This window comes from Cyrtonyx montezumae, unplaced genomic scaffold (assembly GCF_038088225.1).
Source record: "Cyrtonyx montezumae isolate F1298 unplaced genomic scaffold, pur_monq_1.0 scaffold_0, whole genome shotgun sequence".
NCBI classification, from domain to species: Eukaryota; Metazoa; Chordata; class Aves; order Galliformes; family Odontophoridae; genus Cyrtonyx; species Cyrtonyx montezumae.
The window spans coordinates 15,463,804-15,483,589 of NW_027071824.1; the positions used below are offsets into that span (position 1 = coordinate 15,463,804).

Here is a 19,786-nt window from a genome sequence, read left to right on the forward strand (position 1 = left end):
GTTCATAACACAGAGAGACAGCTACATGGTTTCATAAACAGCGGATGGTACAAAAGGTCTGGAAAGGAAACGACTGAAATAACAACATAGCCTTCTTATGAGCTCCCCTTCTGACACATTTTTTTATGACTTCCAAGCAGTGACATGACATGTGGTAGCACAGCACATATGTGAGATGAATATCAGCCTAGTGGAATAGACTGCCAATTGCAATCTGTATCATTATTAACTGGAAGATAAGCTTCAGTCTTTGGAGAAAATTTGTTATAAAAAATACAGAAGTTTTTAGTCAGTATTTTGTTTAATTCATGTGAGTATAAATGTAAAGCATATTTTTAAGAAAATAGTCTGAAATAAATAAGAGATTCAATATGAGGATCTTACATATTCATAAAATAGCATGAAATTAGTTTAAATTCAAGTTATCATTACAAAATATTTTTCAAATTAAGATCCCTAACCTATGGCAAATAGGATAACGTTTTAGTCAAATTCCTGTCTAAAAATTTAGACATTTAATATCAATACAAGTAACTATCTTGAATCCACTGCAGCACATTTTTTTTCTGACCCTTAATGGGAGAGTTCCAGGATTCAGTCCCTCATGATTCATCAGTAGAAGATTAAAAGACTGGGGAAAGTAAAAGAAAGGGATTGATATCTTGAATCTTGATCTATCTACACATCTGAAAACAGTGAATATGCGTTGTTACACATTAAAACCCTGTAACCTGGGGTTAAATATCCTTGACTCAATCCTAGACACTTTTCTCTCTGTTCAGAAGTGTTTGTCCAAGTGAAGAAAATACTGTGTGATTCAGATTGTTTTTTGAATGAGTCATTGACCTATCTCATTATGGTTGAGAACTGTAGGCCAATATTTAGTGCTCTAAAAAATCCCATCCTGCTACATAGTTTTTGTTTTTCTGTCTAGATCCAGCAAGAAAAGACTGAGTTGGTTACCTCACCAAATACCACGGCAGTTTACCCCCAGTTTATCAAATCTTCACAACATCTATCAACTAACAGGTAAATTGAACATTTTTCTCTTCCCTTATTAGATGTAAGAAAATGTAAGTTTATTAGAATTGTGGTAACCAGAAAGTTTTGCAAATATCACAGTCAAAACTGCAATTCTACTTACAAAAAAAAAAAAAAAAAAAAAGACTATGTAGAAAAGAAATTCTTATAATTTAGTTGTTTTGCAGTCCTATTGAAAGTATCTTATTGTAAATCAGTCTTTTTGACTTGCTGGTCTTGGGACCCTGAAAACCCATCACTAGGGATCCCATGACTGATAGCTAAGAAAAACAAGTCTGTTATCACTCAAACTTTTGCTATGCAAGGATACTACATCTCCTTTGGAATGAATTCAGGAGGCTGCAAATCAAAATGGATTTTAAAACGATTGAATGTATAGCCTAGATTTCCTGTTGAAAAAATGTCCTGGTGCTACGCTTGTGCAGCACACTGTTCTGCAAAGATATTGTATGTGATATGGTAAAGCACTGATGTGTCCTTCACATTGAAACAAAATAATCATCTGAGTTGTAGCATGAGCAGTCACTTCTAATTTAAAAACACCTAATTCAGGTTTGAAGTAACAGATATTGCATAGCCTTCAAGAAAGGCTGAATGCGGGAAAATGCATACCACCAGAATATGCAGGTTTCTATATTCACTGACAATAAATTGAGATGCTCTCTCTCCCTCTTCCTCCCTTTCTGTCTTTCTCTTCCTTCTCATTATACAGTTAATCTTTCTCTGTTGAGTAGCTTGATTTATGTATTTATAATAGTAGTCAGCTTAAATGATGTCTTCTCCTTTACGGCAAAACATAATATATCCTACATGCCATTAAATACTGAATACTGGATTTGCTTAAAAATGTAAAAAAAAAAAAAAAATCTAATTTTCTATAGTAAACTCTTGTGTACCTACAGTAAATTCCACCCAATTAGTGCCCTGAGAGAATGAAACACATAATCCCCAAAACAGTGTCTGAAAAGGCATTTTCTTTTCAGAAGAAAACCCACACTAGTCTTCTCCACTTTGCTCCAATCCTTATCCTGTGTACTCTACAGACTTAGACACTATTCCCTTTATAAATAGTTGTCATGATTTAAGACGTTCATTAGGCTGAATGCTACCTGTCCCACAGGAAAGCTGATGGCACAAAATGCAAAAGCATTTTGGTCTAGCTCAGTGCAAAGCCAGCCAGCTTAGCTCAAACAGTCCATGACTGTCATTTGAACTACTCTTTTTAACTTTGTACTGAACTAAGCTAAGTACTTATATAAGCTAGGCACAAGTGCCTCATTGTTCTTGTGAATTCTTCTCATCAGTGTACAATTATATCTTTTGCAGTATAACCTAGAGCTAAAAATAGCATATGATAGGGCCTGAGAAGATGTTAATGCAATGGGATTCTGCCCTCCATGAGTAGTGGTTTTCCCTGCCTACATCCCTGCTCCTGCTCAGAAGCAAAATTGCATAATTGGTTCCTTTATAATTTTCTTATATTTTTTTTCCTTCAAATGCCTTTACAGCATGTACCAAAGGACAGGTCTCACCCAATGGTTTTTAGCATTTGGAATAGAACTATATACTGCTGAGCTTATTTTGGTGTCCTATATTGCCCAACATGGTCTCTCAGAAAAAATAGTATGTTTTTTATAATGTGCCTTTCTTCTGTGTATAGGTTTCAGAGACCCAGAGCATCCATATTCTCAATCTAAAAATTATAGAATCAGGAGTACATAGTTTTGCTTTCCCATATTTACTATGTATCAGTATTCTTGCAATGGTGGTTTGAAGTTCACTCTTTCCTTCACACTGTTCCAGAGAGCTGTTTAAACATGTTTTACACAGGTACGTTTCTAATGTGATGTACATAGAACTGGAAACCCTATTTCTGCTTTATGTGAGGCAGAGCTGCAGACTTAACATCCCAGTGTGCATGAAATTTTACTTTTCCTCCTACCAGAGGCAGTAACATTTTAAAGTAGAAGTTTCCAATTTCACTGTCTTTAAGAATATGAAATAGTAAAATTTCTATTCCCAAGGATTTTTTACCTTAGTTGATGCAGGAACTTTACTTACCTGTTCCCATGACTGTGTGGTGAGTCCAGACTACAGTTTTTCCTCTCTTTTACATGGTCCAGAGAAACAAATGGCTCTTTGTTTCTAATTCAACTCAAAATCAAGAGTTTCTGAAACGATATTGCTGCATTCACCTACAAGAATAACTAAATGGTAACAAAAGCAGAAACTATCAAATTGTATACAACATAATGCAGTATAAATAAAATATATTTCCAGGAAGGAATATTGTTAAAAAGTATATTCAGTAGATGAAAGGTCTAAAATTTAGCAAGCTGCGTGTCAGAAATCTAAGGCTGCTGTTGACAGAGTAACTGTGCAGTAAAAAAAAAGCTATTCAGACAAAATCCTTAGTGTAAAAGGATATATATACGGAATTCTGGATTAGAAACAATACTTGTAAATTGTCTATGTCAGTACCTCAAGAATACAAGCATACTCCATAATCTTTCTTGAGTTTCATATGTCTGTTTGAACAAAATGTTTTGATCATCTTCTAGTGAATAATTCATGTAAATTATTACTGCTTGACACACTTATTTATATTACTAAAGATAACTAAGCTTTGAGAAGGGAATGTGATAGTCTCAAATTATATTAGATCAATTTATTGCTAAAATAACAGTGAAAAGAAACTAGGAATCCTTATGAGGTTTAGGAAGGATAAATACATATAAAAGGCATTTAATTCAAGGCCAAACATCTTTTTCCAATGAAAAAAAAAAATTTGTTATATGTCAAATGAGTCTATGTTATAAAGGAGTTAAACAGAGACCACTTCTGCCTTAGTAAGTTGTGAAAGCCATTGGCTTGATCCTACTGCTACTAGAATAAGAACTTGACTGATTTCAGTGAGCACAATGCTGAGGTGTGACGTAAGGGTTATCAGTGAGTTTGGCATGAGAAAAAAACCTTTCTGCATAAGAGAGGTAATTTACTGAACGAATTAATCCTTTTACTTAAATATACTTAAATAGCTGAAATCAGTGGTTTGTGTATCAGGAAGATTCATTTTCATTAACTCGTTGAATAGATCTAATGGGTTTCCCAATTGTATTTATCTTTGCATTATCTCTCATATGAAGATTGTAGAAATACTAAATCTCATCTTTTCTGAATGCATTACTTAAAATGAAAAACAACTGTAGAAAATGGACAAAGAATGTCCCACCTCTACATTCCACTCAGAAAGGGATCTAATCACAAATCCCACAGTCACAGTCTAAGAAAAAGGAAGAGGAATGTAATATAATCATCAAGAAATTATTTTATTTGAAAGGTATACCTAATATAATCCCTCAAACTTGATAAAGAATATCTTACTTGTCCATGTTTTCTCTACAACGAAGCTGTGGTTTTAACTGCAAATCATACAGTATGTTTATGCCTCCTAGTGGGTTCCTGTCAAGTCTGAAAAAATGTCTTTGCTCATGCTCAGACATCTTTCTCACGTATTGGCTTTCATTTAGGATTTTCATCAGATTCTTGCCTGTTCAAGTTACTTCTCTCACTGAATGTTTAATTTCACTACTGTTGAACTGTTTTTGTATTTTCGTCGAACCAAACAAATATTGTACGTTTACTGAAATGTAAAAATTTTTGATTTTTTCCCTTTGTCAGAAGGAATTTATTCCTTTACAATTTCCGTATTTCTTTCTTAACTTCAGTCACTTCCTCTTAATGGATCTCATTTATCCTGTTCCAGCAAACCACACAGCATGTTCAATATCAGACTCTATGTTTTCCCAGCTTCTTTGAAATCTTTCTGCTACTTTAGTTTCCTTAGATTGTCAGACATCTCTTCACATTCTCTGAAGACTTTTAGCATCAGTTGTTTTAGTATTGATTGTCTTGGATTACAAAATTTATTCCTTATATTAAGGCTATGTGAAACAATGGAAACATTTACATTTTTTGCAATATTTTCTGTCTTGATTGTTTTTCATTTCTGCCCATTTTCTTCACCATTGCTTGATGATAAAATATAATCTGAGACTAACATGTTGGATTAATGATATTTCAAAGGTTTACAAATGTTTGTAACATTTTAACTTGAACAGTTTATCTAGGAATTTGCGAGTGAAGCCAAATTTGATTTTGTAACTAAGCACAAAAATGTTCAGATTTTAAGCAGCTTGAATCTTTCTGAACGTATTTTGTCTGCCTTTAAATAGAACATCTGTTTCCTTCACTTTTAAGATTCAGATGTCTGGAGAACTGAAGCAGACTTGTTAACAAAGTAGAGGTTGCATGACTTTGAATGTTACATTCATTCTACAATTTATTTGTTTGTTTGTTTTCCAGTACCACTCTGGCAAATCAAGCATTCATACAAAAACACTCATCATCTTTCCAGTTTATCCACCTCAAGGGCCTGATGGAGCTCATCAGCTCTTGGGTTCTCACAGCAAGGGAGACACTGCAACAACAGTGTGTACATCTCCCAAGCTGTTGCCCCATGCCTGACCCAGACATATGCCCCGCATCAGATGACTCAAAAAGAAAAAACATGTCACCCAGTGGGTAAAAACTCCTGCTACTAAGTTCAAGAAAGAACTGAGATTTCTGACGTTGACAGGCTATCTGTAATGGCCATAAAAAGCAGGAATTTTAGAGAAACTGACAGGAAATGGAATTTGCCCTCCTTGGATTTAACTCAAGAAAAACAATTGGGTAGATTCAGAATGAAATTTGAAACCACATGTTATCCAAAGAACCTGGTTTCAAGTACTGCCTGCATAGGAATTGGAAAGGAAAAATAAATAAAAAGGAAAAAGCAGCCTGTTGGTTTTCTGATATGTTTGCAGTCTTAGATCTTAGTTGCTGGATAGAGAGACTGGACGCCTATAAGTCAAAAATCCATCTAAATCCAAAACTGTGAGCCAGGAGTGCCAACTAATGTATTACAAAAATGTTGATTAGATGGTACCTTTGGAGATATCTAGATGAACCTCTTGCTTGAAAAAGGACTATCGTCACACTAAATCATGTCATCTATGTTTTTGTCTGGCTTTATCAAGCACCTAGACACAGGAACAGCTGAATGCTTCAAAAAATTGAGTCACCAAACACCTGACATCTCTTTAAAGATTTTCTTAGTATCCTTAGTTTCACCTCTTTGCTAGTGAAGAGTACTTACTTCAAGCACTGTGTTCTGTTTTGGACCCCTCACTACAAGAAAGACATCATGACCTGGGGCGTATTCAAAGAAGGCCAGTGAAACTGGTGAGGGGTCTGGAGCATACGTCTTAAGAGAAGCGGCTGAGGGAGCTGAGGTTGTTTAGTCTGGGGAAGAGGAGGCTCAGGGGTGACCTTATTTCTCCCTACAACTACATGAAGGGAAGTTACGGTGAAGTGGAAGTCAGCCTCTTCTCCCATGTAACCAGAGGTACGACTAGAAGGAATGGCCTTAAGTTATGCCAGAGGAGATTCAGGTTGGACTTTAGGAAATAATTCTTCTTCAAGAGGGTGGTCAGGCACTAAAATGGGCTGTCCATGGAGGTAGTGAAGTTACTGTCCCCAGAGGTATTCAGGAAATGTTTAGATGTTATACTGAGGGACATGACTTTGTGGGAAACATTGGTGATGGCTGGACATTTGGATTGGATGATCTTAGAGGTCTTGTCCAACCTGATGATTCTGTGATTCTATGATTCTAAAAGAAAGCTAGAGAATTAGTTATCACGCAAGAACATCAACACTTAAGTCTCCTGAGATCCCAAAACCTTCAGGTTTAACACACAGAGTGGGGGATCATTGCTCGCATTCCTCACCATGTCATAATTGTTTTCCATTAAATGTGAAGCAGTATTAGCAAAATTTCTCCTTGTCTCATCACTGGAAAAGCACCTAAAACTCAGGTAAACAGAAGAATCCTGGCTTCTGGGAATAGATGTAGAGAAATTTGGACACCCTAACTGTTAATGAATCTCAGAATACTAACCACTGCACAAGAAAATTATATATTTGTATCCCTTTTTGATGCAACATATCTTGCAATACCAGGGAAAAATAATCACAGGTTCAACACGAAGGATGCAGGTTGTCCTCATACAGACCATCCCTCTAATTGAGGAATTTTAATGATTTCTGAAATATGTAAATAAGAGTTCTACCAATCTGAAATACTTGTTTGTTAAATTAAACTGATATTGTTAGCCACTTACATGGAAGTAACACCTGAAGTCATTACAAAGCTTCTTTAACGTGCAAACAAACATGTCTGCCTCTATTGCCTTGCAGACAGAGTAGCAATTTAAAGCCCTGTTTTATTACTAAACACAGTAATAATTTCCTGGTTTGGGGCTTCATCTCACTCAATCTGAGTTGGTTTGTTTTAAGTATCACCTTCCCGAGGTTCTCAGTTATCCTGGATCACTTTAAAGCCAGTTTTGGTCTATTGGTTGAGATCCAGGATACGACTTGAAAATGAGATCCTTCAAAGTCAATTCCTTGTCACACATATAGCATCTATTATTTTGAAAGCAAAAGTTAGTACTGTGTGGGTGATTTTTTTAAATTGGTCTGGATCTATGTCCCTATTAAAAAATGGACTTAACCATTTGGAAAGTAATTTTAATTGAAATACAGTGAGAAGCATGATTTCAAATATGAACTGTTGCACATAAAATTGCGTATATTGGCCAACTAACAGTATTTATAAATGTACACATTCTGATTGTGGCAAATAAAAAGCAAAGAACCTTGTGGCAATTACAAACAATCCCATTAAGACACAGTACCTTACATTTGTTGCTGGTTAAGAATGCAACCGAACTTGGATTGTTTTGTATCTCAAGGCATAGACACAGAGTTCTTATACAAAATGGAATTTCAGCCCTTAGATCACTTCATTTTTAATAAATGACAAATTGATTTTTTTTTCCTTTGGAGGGGGAGGGTGGTGGAATCCTAAAGCAGAACTTCGATATAGAGCTCGTAAATATTCTTAAACCACATAGTAGCTAGTATCATCACACATCCTTTATAGTTCTTGTAATATGTTGCCATAATAAAGTATGGAGTATTATTAAGATTAAGGGAACTATATATTTTGCAAAACTCAACCTGTAACAGTATAATACATGACATTTTAGAAATAAATTTCTTTTTTCAAGTTCTCTGCCTGAAATTTGGTATCATCCACCCACAATGAAGTACTGCAGAGTTGGAAAAGCAAGAACTTGCCAATTCTGCCATCTAGTGGAAAAGTCTTAAAACTGAGTAATTCCATGTTTCGACTCCAATAGGAGAGTGACACCAGGTACAGCAGCATGCGCAGAAACCTAGAGAGAGAGAGAGGTTTCCTCAGACATCCCCTGTCAGAAGTCTGCCTTCTTCATTAATGGACTTCTTGATAATTGTATCTGTAGGGACAGGAATGCACAACAGCCATTTGCAGTATATTTGGCTCTCATCAACAAGTCACATCCTAAAGTCTTCACTGAGTTTTATTAAATCTCCAACTGATTTCAGTAATAAATTTGCCTGAACAAATAAATAATGAAAAATTTGCTAAAGCCTTACTGGGATAATTGTCATTTTAGGGACTAAATTTATCTCTACAAACTGTTCATGAGGTTTGTTGAAGTGTTTTACAAGCCCTGCTTACAATCCTAAAAGCATAGTCTTTATGAGCTTATATTCATTCCTGCGTAGCCACATTCTCTACATAAACCTATTCATGGCTTCAACATGTGATGATTACTCTTTCTTCCTGTAAACAACAAGTGCTTTATATATATATATATATATATATAAATATACAATTTATTTTTTAAATAATGTCTTTGTACTAATTTATCACATACTAACATTCCTTCTACAAGGATTATATTCTTGTCTTCTGCTCCCATTCCAGTTTTCCAGAGACCACGAGAGCCAATTCCAATGAAGATCCATCTGGGAAAAACAATTCAATCATTTTTAATAACCCAACTACAAAAATAAGGTAAGAAACCTACCTAGGCTAATGAGAGGAAAATACAAACCAGTAATATAACACCCTAGATAACCCTCTATTGGTACCTTTATAAGCAGTTTCTTTAAAGTAAAAAAGAGAGAGAGATGCCTTGTGATGCCTGTAAATATGTTGGGTTCCCCTCCTACAAATGATTATAGTAAAGTAAAACAACAGCAGCAGTCTGAGTTTGTCAGGCTTAGCAAATATTATATGTCATGATTTTTCAAATGGAGAACTGCCTTGTGATAATTAGCTTAACTAATTATTTAATAATTCTGCTAATTAATAATAGTAGAAACTACTATTTTGTGTTGTGTTTGTTTGATGGCTTCTCATTTTTTTCCTTATGTGTTCATTTCCTTGTCCTTCCACCAAAACATCATGCCAAGTCAGTATACTCCCAGAAGTTATATTCCCATTGTGCTCAGCACTTCTGACTATTAAGGGCCTTAAGAAAATATGGTTAAACTACTAGCTATGGAAATAAGGACAAACTGCAAGTTTTTCTTTCATCTTCCAAAATAAAACATTTCTAGAACAGAAGGGAAAAAAAGAAGAAATAAAAGAAACCACAATAAAAGTGCAGATTACATCCTACCCCCCAAAATAATGTTTTAGAATTGTATTTGTATTGAAGAGAAACTGAAGAAAATGAGATGTTGAAATGGAATTTAGACAATATTTTCTTAAATATATTGTGTATTTTTTATTTTTTATATTATTACTAATCACATGAAAATCAATAAGAATAAACCTATGATGATATTTTGAGTTCTTGTAAGTTACATGAGACATATTTTATTGAGTTAATATAGTCATTTCTATTTTTTAATATAGTCATTTCTAATTCATTTTTTTTCATTTTCATTCACAAATTTAGCAACTGAGGTCTTAATTAGTAGCACAAAAACAAGGGTGTCAGACCTGTTTTATGCTAGGTACAGTTACTTCTTACTGCAGCAGATGGAAAAGAACAGAATAAATATTATTACAAAGATGGAAAAGAACAGAATAAATAATTATTATTAAGAAGATAGAATATGGTAAAGTAATTTTTCTCCCCTTATTACCACTTGTGCATCCATATTGTAATTTTTATCACTCTGATTTTAACATTAATGATTAATCTTTACATAAGACTAATCCTTAGCTGATTTGAATAGCTTTCTTGTACTACATCATCGTATACCACCAGTGGGTCTATCAAAAAGCAGATGTAAATTAAGAATTTAACTGCATAGAAACAAGATCTCAGTCTGGACTGGAGACTCACCAACACAAAATAGCTGCCACTGGAAGCAAATTTCATGAATATCAGGTGGCTGTTTACTTCTATGTTCAAATGAAAACTTAATTCCCTTACAGAAGGCAAAAATACTAATGATCTGTCCAAATAAATAGCTGCCTTTTTTTTCCAAAATCAAACAAACACATGGAATGGTCATATCCATAATTTCTTTAATATATTCACTATAGAAGGCTTTTCCACTTGGTGGTAAGCCTTTGACTGAGCAGTAAAATATTTTTAACCCCTTGTGAAAGATTTTTAACTATTCAGCTTGTAGCTTCACCAAACTAAAAAGCTATTGGCTTCTCTTAGCAGTCTACATTAAGATGACCTCAGCTTAATTCTACTCTGAACAGTGCAATTTCTGACATTGTATCTGGAGAAAAAAGCCCTCCATTTGAAGGAGAGAAGAGGTAAAGCAATAGAAAAATGACTTCATTCAGTTGGGTCCACAAATATGCTTTCTCATTTCAGGCCTCCACAAAGTTCAAACACATCTATTCCTCTGACTGGAGACAGCCAGACTGATGCAGACATCCTAGCTTTTATTAAAGCACGACAGAACATTCTGCAAAAGAAAGGTACATTCTGACAAAAATAAAGAATTAAAAATAAAAATCTCCAGTATTTTAAGGCCAAAATATCTTTAATCCACATTCTCAGTGACAGAAATGAGTGCTAATTCTAGCATATGTTGTATTACATTGTATTCTCAGCTATTCTAAATACTTGACATTCTTCACATGATTTCATTTTAGTAGCTTAGTCCTCCCATATAAAACAATGAGGCCTGTCTTGTTTTTTTCCAACCACCATCATGCATGCTTATGCAGTCAGCGAAATGTATTAATTTCATAAGTTCATAAGTTCATAAGGTTGGAAAGGACCTATAAGATCATCTAGTCCAACCATCCTCCTATCACTATCTCTACCCAACTACTAAATTACTAAATTAAATTTATACTTTAAAAAAAAGAAAAGCATTTGAACGTGACTTCTCAGTAGTGTAAATGCTTTTCAGATCTTTGTTTACTATCTGACTTAGTTTTTAACTGGTACAAATTTAATTTTGATAATTGCCACCTAATAAAGATTGTGCAAATTATGACATTTCAACCAACCTCATCAAGTAGACCAGCTGCTGTGTCGGAGAGAGTATGCCTTTAGCAGATATTTAATTATATCAAGGACTAATAAAATTTTCTATGGATATTTGTCAACAAATTAGTTACTGAGAGCACTCATAGGTAGGCAATAAAGTTAGTTCATACTACCAGGTAGATAAGTGAAATTGGCAAGAAGTAGAAAGCACTAAATACGCAACAGTGGCATTATGAAGTAGCTTAGAAGTAATTCATCATGACAAACAATCTGTGAGGTCTTTTTCTTCTTTATTTATTTATTTATTTTTAAGAATAGTTCTTAGTGGCAGGTAGCAATTAGACAGAAAATGAAAGCAATAATGGTTACTGAAGCAATAACTTTCCATCAGCACTTGAGCACTGATTACAGCATTATTCAGCAAGCTATCAGCACCTGGCAGATGGTGTTAGCACTGTCACAAAGTGCCATTTTCTTATCACACTGCTTATCAGAAAACTGTCAGGTAAACACACAGTGGCTGAAAAAAACAGCCCCTTTACATTCATCCAAAGCAAACACTCAACACACTTAGGCTTTGGGTTCTGTTTTGTCTTTATTTAGAAAAGCTGTTGTTAAGTTTCTTCTGCAAATGAAATTAAGTTGAATTTATAGGCCACTCACTATAAGAAAGTTCAAATAAGTGCCTTACAACAAACATTTCAGGCCTTTAGAGTGTCCAGATCTGATCAGTTTTGTGTACAGTAATCTATCAAGCACATCTTGTCCTGTGATCATCTGTCTCCCAGTCATATCATGTCAGGAACATCTCTCTCAAATGCCTTTTCCATCCTGCTTGCTTTTCAGCCAGTCAATTACCTAGCATCATATATCAGTTTCAGAAGGGGCCAGGCATTATCAGCTTCACCAACTGTCAGGCTTAAAATTACGAAAAATATTCCTTCAGTCAAAACTTTTACAATCCTGATGAAATTCAGTTAGACAAGATGGGCTACATCCCCCTCAATGTTCCAAAATAACTGACAATGAATAGAGTAACGTTTGTGCAGTGCTTATTTTGATCATGCTGCCAGTGCAGGACTGACTGGCTCAACCAGTCACTAAGCATAGAAAAAAGTGTAAAGAGGCTTCTTATCTATGACTTGCGTATTGCAGACATGTGTAACTTCATGTGCCATAGTTAGGAGACAGCTCAGCAGCAAGTTGTGAGAAGGATTTGGAATAAACCTGGCAGATGAAAGAAAGCTGCTCTTCCTCGACTGCTTGCAAGTAGAGGGAAAATCTCTCAGATCTAAAGGATGGAACCACTTATAGCAGGAATCTTCAGTGGAAAAAAAAACCAAACTTTTTTCTGGTTTAGCAAGATAAAAGTCTGAGGCGGCTAAAGAGGTACTTTGCCATTCAGCACAATGGTGGTACCTGAGGAGGTTTATAAGATGCAGTTACAGGTTTTTTATCTGGAAGAAAATGGCCTTCCCTCAGCGCACAGACTTCAAATCAAAGCTGCAGCCATAAAAGATCCCAGTACTAGCCCAAACATGGTCAGTGAAGATGGGATCATAAATGGTCATTCTCGTGAAGATGACGATCCCTTTCGAGAGTACATGTGGATGGAAAATGAGGAATTTAACAGGTAGTTTTAAGAGGAGTTGTTGGAAGATTTATTGAGCTGAGGCTTCCATTGCTCCTATCTGTGATAGTGATGTGTGTTCTTTTCATGTACAGCGTGGCACGAGAAATGCAGTAAAGAATAGGACTGGGAAGAGTCAGGAAGAGTAGTTTTCAGACTACTCACTACTTTCTTTTCTAATCTGGCATGAATTCAAGATACTGAAGGTCTCATGTGAACTGCAATTCATCACAAGACTTCTCAATTCATTGCAAGCAAGCTTCTGAGCTTGTCTCAAAATTTAGTTGTCTCAGCTATTTTTTCTATCTGTCACTTCACTCTTGTTGATTTGTTTCTGAACTAAAAGAAGAGAAGCACTTTTCTGAGTCACTGCTGTAGGGTTGTGCATCATTGACCATAAGGAATTTTCAGAAACAATTACCTCCAAAGCAAATGAGAACTAGAAGGAAGTTATATAAAGAATAGCTTATAAAGATCAAGTACAGATAAGTAGAGAGGGTAGAAGAAGACAAATGAATACCTTAGGGATAAAAAAAAAGCATTATCAGTCTCACACAGAACTTTTTCTCAATAAATCAAAACTTCCACTAGATGAAACACAGAGAAATGACTGTCAAAGTAATTAAGTTGAATCAGAGCTTTGTGTGTAAGCTGTGCACTGATTCCGAGTCCAATGCCCTTTTGTCTCCTCGCCCCCTCCCCCAAATCTCTTCAACTGAGAAGTTCAACAAACATTTCTGCATTAATATGCAAGTGTAGGTACTCCCGGCATGATTATTACATATAAAGCGCCCTGCAGAAAACAATGTGAGAAAGCATAGGTTCATCCAAACCAGAATCCGATAGGTCTAAAAAATCTCAATATCTCTTTCCTTTACTGTTTCCTTTATTGATCCTGAGTCTTTCAAACAGTTATATCAGTATCTTAGAAGCAAACTGAGGGCCCCACTTTACATTAGGTGAAATAGATAGATAGATAGATAGATAAGAGTATAAATGTGTGCATAAGCCAACAGAATGGAAAATAAGTATCATAAACAGAAAGCATAGGAATGCTTGATATCCTTATACAAGTGAAATAATGAGAGATCTCAGAGAAAATTTATTCAGTTTTTGTAGGTTGCCATCATTTGTTTTCTAACCAGAGATGAACTAAAGCCAACATCTTTACAGGGGCTTCCTGTTATTGTTTCCTCTGCAAACATACACATTTGATGCCTCCTTCAGCGTAAAGGAAAATAAACAAAACTACAAAAACTTTTTTTTTTTCATCTTGAAAGTTTTGAAGTATACTATTTTTCCTTTCTTTTTTGTATGTGAAATTATTATTTGAACTGATGACATATTCTGAAACGCAGCCTAATAAATTTTTTATCTCCTTTCAGGCCTGGAAAACAAATAAAGTTCTTGTGGCAGTTCACTATTTCTTTTAGAAACCATTGAAGACCTTTACCTTCCTCTTCTGAGAAAAAATGACTGCTTTGGATGTACAGATTTAACTACAATGATATAAAAGTGACTTGTATTTGACAGAAAATTACATTTCTTCAGGAAATTATATTTGAACATTTGTGTTCAATTTCAGCAACTTGCATTAAAACTAAGCAAAACTAAAACAAATAATCAGGAATTTGCCAAATATATCTGTTTACTGGGAATTTACTGTCAGTTTTCTAAATCTTAAAATTATTTAATGTACTAATACTCAGTATCTTTAATCTGGGGAATAAACATTGCTACTGATTGATTGTTGTTTTTTTTTCCCTCCTTTGGTATGTGTATACTGAAGCTTGCAAAGAAATTCAGGTTAAATGGACTGGTTTTATTTGCATGGATTTGCATAAGGCATTATAAATTACACTTATTTGGTATCTAGAGATGTCTGAAAAGAACAGTTTTCTGGGTTGAAAAATCTTACAAAAAGAATTTGAGACCTTTTGCTGATCTTTAATTTTATGCAATACATAACAATATTAATATCTGATTACTAAAATATGGATATTATACTGTAGTGCGAAAAATATTTTTTATTGGAAAGAACCTGTACAATGCAAAAATTCCAGATTTTTTTCATTTGAAACATTCCACCAGCTGCCTCACTGTACTCACATCCACTGTGTTGTCTCCAGAAATTTTCAGCAAGAACTGATGTCAGTGGGTGCCATTTATTCCAGATGGAGGAACTCACCTTTGCTTCATACGCACTTCCATGTCAGATGCCATTGAGTCAGACTGTGCCTCTGCTGCCATCTGTCACATGACAACAACATATAAAGGAATATTGGTGGGAAGGTTCAACTCTGGTGCCGTACAGCCAACATCTGCCTCTAATGTCATGGGCCAATATCATAACATAGGAGGCATTACTTTCTGTGTAGCACCTCTTATTATAAACTGAGAGCACTTCAACAAAATTGTTAAGATCTTGTAAGTGCTTCCTGCGCTGAACGACAAGCCAGTGAAATGATATCAACAAGATGAAAAGCAGGGAGTTCCTTGTTACACATAGCATCTTAGTTAGCTCTATGTAGAATCTGTTTGTCTTTTCAAAGTTCATATCTAATAATCACAACAATTGTACTTCTATTTTTAGGTGATTTCATGTTAATCACTTTTACTGTTATTTAAATCAATATTCAGTGATCTCCTCCTAATATTTTTTTCTATTTTGCTTCCTGTAATGTTTGCTCACCAATAAGGCAACCCTTATCTGAAAATGAATATGGTCCTTGTTTTCACCAATGTGTAATTTTTTTCAAACCCACTGTACACCAATGTGTACATAAAATGTAAAGTAGTAAATCAAAATTACTGGCTTAAATCTGGAGTGAGAACAAAATGAGAAGTAAAAACTTGCCAGATGCCAGTGTCATGCCTCAAGAAATGTTCTCAATTTCTGCTATCCATATTTAACATTGTTCTAAATAATTTCCTTAATTCCATCATAAGGAGCAAGGCAAATTCAAAACAATTCAGTATTTCCATGTAAAAGTTGTTCAGGCCGCAGTGCAAAACCTGAAGAAGAAATAAGTCCAAGCATCCAGCTCGTCACCATGTCCTGTTCAGAGGTTTCTTCCAGAAATAACAGTCTCGAAAATCATCCTTCCACAGAAGTTTGAGGGCAACAGGATCAGCCAAGGTATCTTTAAACCACTGAATCACCTATCTTAGAAGCAGCTTATTTGTGTCTGTGTAAATTATTCTCCTACTTACCACAATGGTATATTTTCTTGCCTTTGAAACACAGTGAGCTCTTTCAGGCCCATTTCTGTTTATTATTATTATTATTATTCACATTTAGGAAATTTTAGGGACTGTAACAACAGTAAGTGAGTAGCTGGAGAACCCTGAATTCTTTGATTTGCTACATGTAATACACATAAGGTGATTCATGACCTTAATTGTAGGCCAGGGTGTCATTTTGGTCCTTTTCAGGTGGCTCAGTTTTTTTCTGGAGAAAATCTACTGGATCGGTCATATTCACATCAGCAATGAGTGAGGAGAACATAATAACTGAAGGAATAATAAAGAAGGTCAAGCTCAGATCTGTATTTAAAATACGTTTTGTGAGAATTCTTTCCTTAGGTTTGAAACTAAATATACTCTTTTCCTGATGTTGGCAGGGAGCACAGGAACAATAGGGCATTTGAGTAACAATCAACTTTGACGTTTAGCTACTCTTAAGAGCAGTTTTTCTTCAAGAATTTTTATTTCTAATAATTAGTTTCTTTATCACTGTAACATTTAAAGAACAATAAGAAAAGATAGACCAGACACTGAGCTTTGTCATCTCATCATTAAAAGGGACCCACTAGCACTGTTATTTTGGCATGCTGTATATAATGATTTTCACCTGGTAGCCAAGTTTCATTTATGGTTTTATAAGACATGCTGAGCTCAATCTTCCAGATTTGGAATTCACTCTGAAATCAAAATTCTTCTTCATTCCAAATTTATATATTTGATTTTTCTTTTATGTGTGTCATGACATCAGTTCTGAGCTACTGAATTATCATTGTAGTAACTTAACACTAGGGCAAAAGAGCCCTTTTCAAATAGAATACAAACTTTCATAAATTAAATCAGAAGATATACATTTCTTTAGCTTTTATGGGAGAGGAAATATGGCAGCATCACCAACTTGCAGTCTGTTCCTTTCACATTTACTAAATACACTATTCTGCTCACCTGTATGGAAATGTACAAGTCTGAAAATACTTTCTTATATATGTGCTCCATGATTCTGCCTCTACACTTATCTGCAAGGTCACTCATCTATGAAGTGTTCATCCCTAACTGCATATCTATTCTTCAGTTTCTTGAGCAAATGTAAATGACTGTTTGGTTTTTGCTTCTGTCTGCAGAAACACAGCTTTCTATGCCATCCCCAGCATATATCTTATCGCATATTCCATTGTCTCTCAAAGTTCTCTCCAACTTTTTATTTCCCATTAATTGATTCTGGTTGCTTAAAAAAAAAAAAAAAAAGTTTTTCAAATAACAATCTTGGTAAAGATGAGAACACCTCTGAAAAGTATTTAGAAGTCATTTCACTTAGCCATCCAAATAGGATACATTGCTAACTTTACAATGCTTTAAGTAGGAATACCTGAAGTATGGAAGCGCGACCTGACAATTTTGTTGTCTCAATTTTCAAAACCTTCAGAAAAATAGGATCCTAAATTTCAGTCTAAATTGACACTTTTTCCTTAAGGCACAGTAATTCCAACTTGTAAGTGCAGCACCTAGAATGCTTTGTTGAACTAAACAGAAAGAACAGAAGGGGACATAGAGAAGATTCAGCGCTTTATTTGTTCATTAATAACTTAACAATTTAGTGCCTTTAGAAATATACTTCAACTGCTGGAATCTGACTCAGCCCAGCTGTGTGCATACATTTGCATCCATTCCAGAAAACCAGCAGGCACTCTCTTGGACTGGTAAAGTGGGTCTTATAAATTGTAACACAGCAAACATCTGGACCTCTCAACAGAGAGACCTGCTAGTGTTACAGGCTGTTGTATAACGTCTCAGGCTCATCTACCCATAATATTTCTCAAGGAATGGCACAATAATCTGTATCTTTTAATTATGGAAGATGGTACATAGTTCTGGCTGGATACTCCCAAAATAATGTCAGTCACCCTCAATGCCAGCTATGAGAAGGTCTTTCACCAGTTAAAAGTAGATTGGACATCTCAGTTGCTTCATAGCAGTTAGGTTTATAATGTTATTCCATATCAATGCCACTGTAGCTTCTAGTTAATACATTTCATTTCAGCTAGAAAAAGCTGTGCTAAGCACCAAGTCCTTTGAGTCCTTGTGTGTTGTACATATATTCTAACTTCTTTCTGTCCTCTAGTCACAGCAACAAAGTGGTCCTGAACAAATTCAAAGATCTTCTGGGAGTTGTCTGCCTTACTTTCACTTTCCACAGTGACAAGAGGCCTTCTGTTGCCTCATTCTTCCTCTGGGTGGTATGTGGCCTGAAACTCAGTTCAAATGGATGGCGTAGGGAATTTCCCGGGTACAGATAAGAAGAAAAGCATTCTTTTCAGAGCACTGTCTTGATTGAAGGCAGGTAAAAAACAATCCTGAATACAAAGGAAGGATATCTGTCTTCAGAATATTTTAATGGAAAGGGAGCTTCACAGAATTGCAGTCCTAGCCATGTGGCCTTCTCACCATGCACATACACGTGTTTTCTTTCAGGAGCAGTCTGGCATGGATGACTCTAGCTTTAAGAGTCTTCCTACAGAAAAAATATGCTAGCTCAGCTAATTTTCAGAGCATGAGAATCACTAAGGCTCCCATGAGTGAGCCACTGGTACTTTTTTAGCTAACGATTAACCTGAGCCCCTTCCCCCCTTTCACACGTGTATAAAGAAGGGTAATACAGAGACTGAAAGCAGCAGGCATGAGTGGTTCCCTCCCTAACTCTGTGGACTAAGGGGTGTTCAAGTGTGGAATCGTCTGACAAGGAGTCCAGGACTATTAGGCAAGGCAGTGAGGGGCCTGATCTTTTTAGGGTAAAAAAAAGAAAGAGAAACTGTTTTGAGACCAGGCTGAAATCAGGATGTTTATGAGCTTCATTGTCCTGCTTTCACTGGTACCAGCAATGTTTGAGAGGTACAGACAGCAGTTATTGAATTTTCCATTTATTCAGCTTCATAGTCTTAGTTCTGGAGATTCTGTTGTAATTAGAGAGTTTATAGTGTTTTCTTGTGCAGAAGTCTAGTGTTTAGAGTAAGGCTTTATTTGTCAGTATTTTCAGAGTCTCTTCGTGGCTCTACATTCATATCACCCTGGGTAAGTGATTAAGACAGTTTTATTTCAGTTTCCCAGCCTGTCCTGCCATAGAGGGCTTATGTCCAGCTTCATTTGTTTGATTGAGATCTTTGGTTAAAAGTTGTTTTTGTAAGAGGAAGACACTATGATTTGCATACTTATTAAGTCATAAATATTCTCTCTTTATTCTGGATAGAGATATGATGTGAAAGTAAATTATTTTACTCTAAAGGATAACATTTCCCTGTTAGTCTCATTTTGTAGGGGCATGTTACCCATATTTTCTGTTAAAAAAATCTCCAGCACAGTAGCTGGGGACATTGGTGAATGACGTCTGGGAGCCCAGGGTAGTACATACCTTGGGAGCATAACCACATAACCTAGCAAGTACTGAGCAGGGACTGGAAGCAGCAGC

The 19,786-nt window shown here is 35.5% G+C and overlaps 1 protein-coding gene across 1 annotated transcript in view; it reads left to right on the forward strand.

Moving 5' to 3' along the window:
- KIF6 (kinesin family member 6) overlaps nt 1–14,514 on the forward strand; it is a 118,123-nt gene extending 103,609 nt beyond the window's left edge. Inside the window, exons 19-22 of the mRNA XM_065755329.1 lie at nt 935–1,029; nt 8,963–9,052; nt 10,827–10,933; nt 14,469–14,514. Of these exons, the coding sequence (XP_065611401.1) occupies nt 935–1,029; nt 8,963–9,052; nt 10,827–10,933; nt 14,469–14,485 (309 nt within the window). The 3' untranslated portion in view covers nt 14,486–14,514. The remainder of the gene's footprint in view (nt 1–934; nt 1,030–8,962; nt 9,053–10,826; nt 10,934–14,468) is intronic.
- The last annotated feature ends 5,272 nt before the right edge of the window (nt 14,515–19,786 follow it).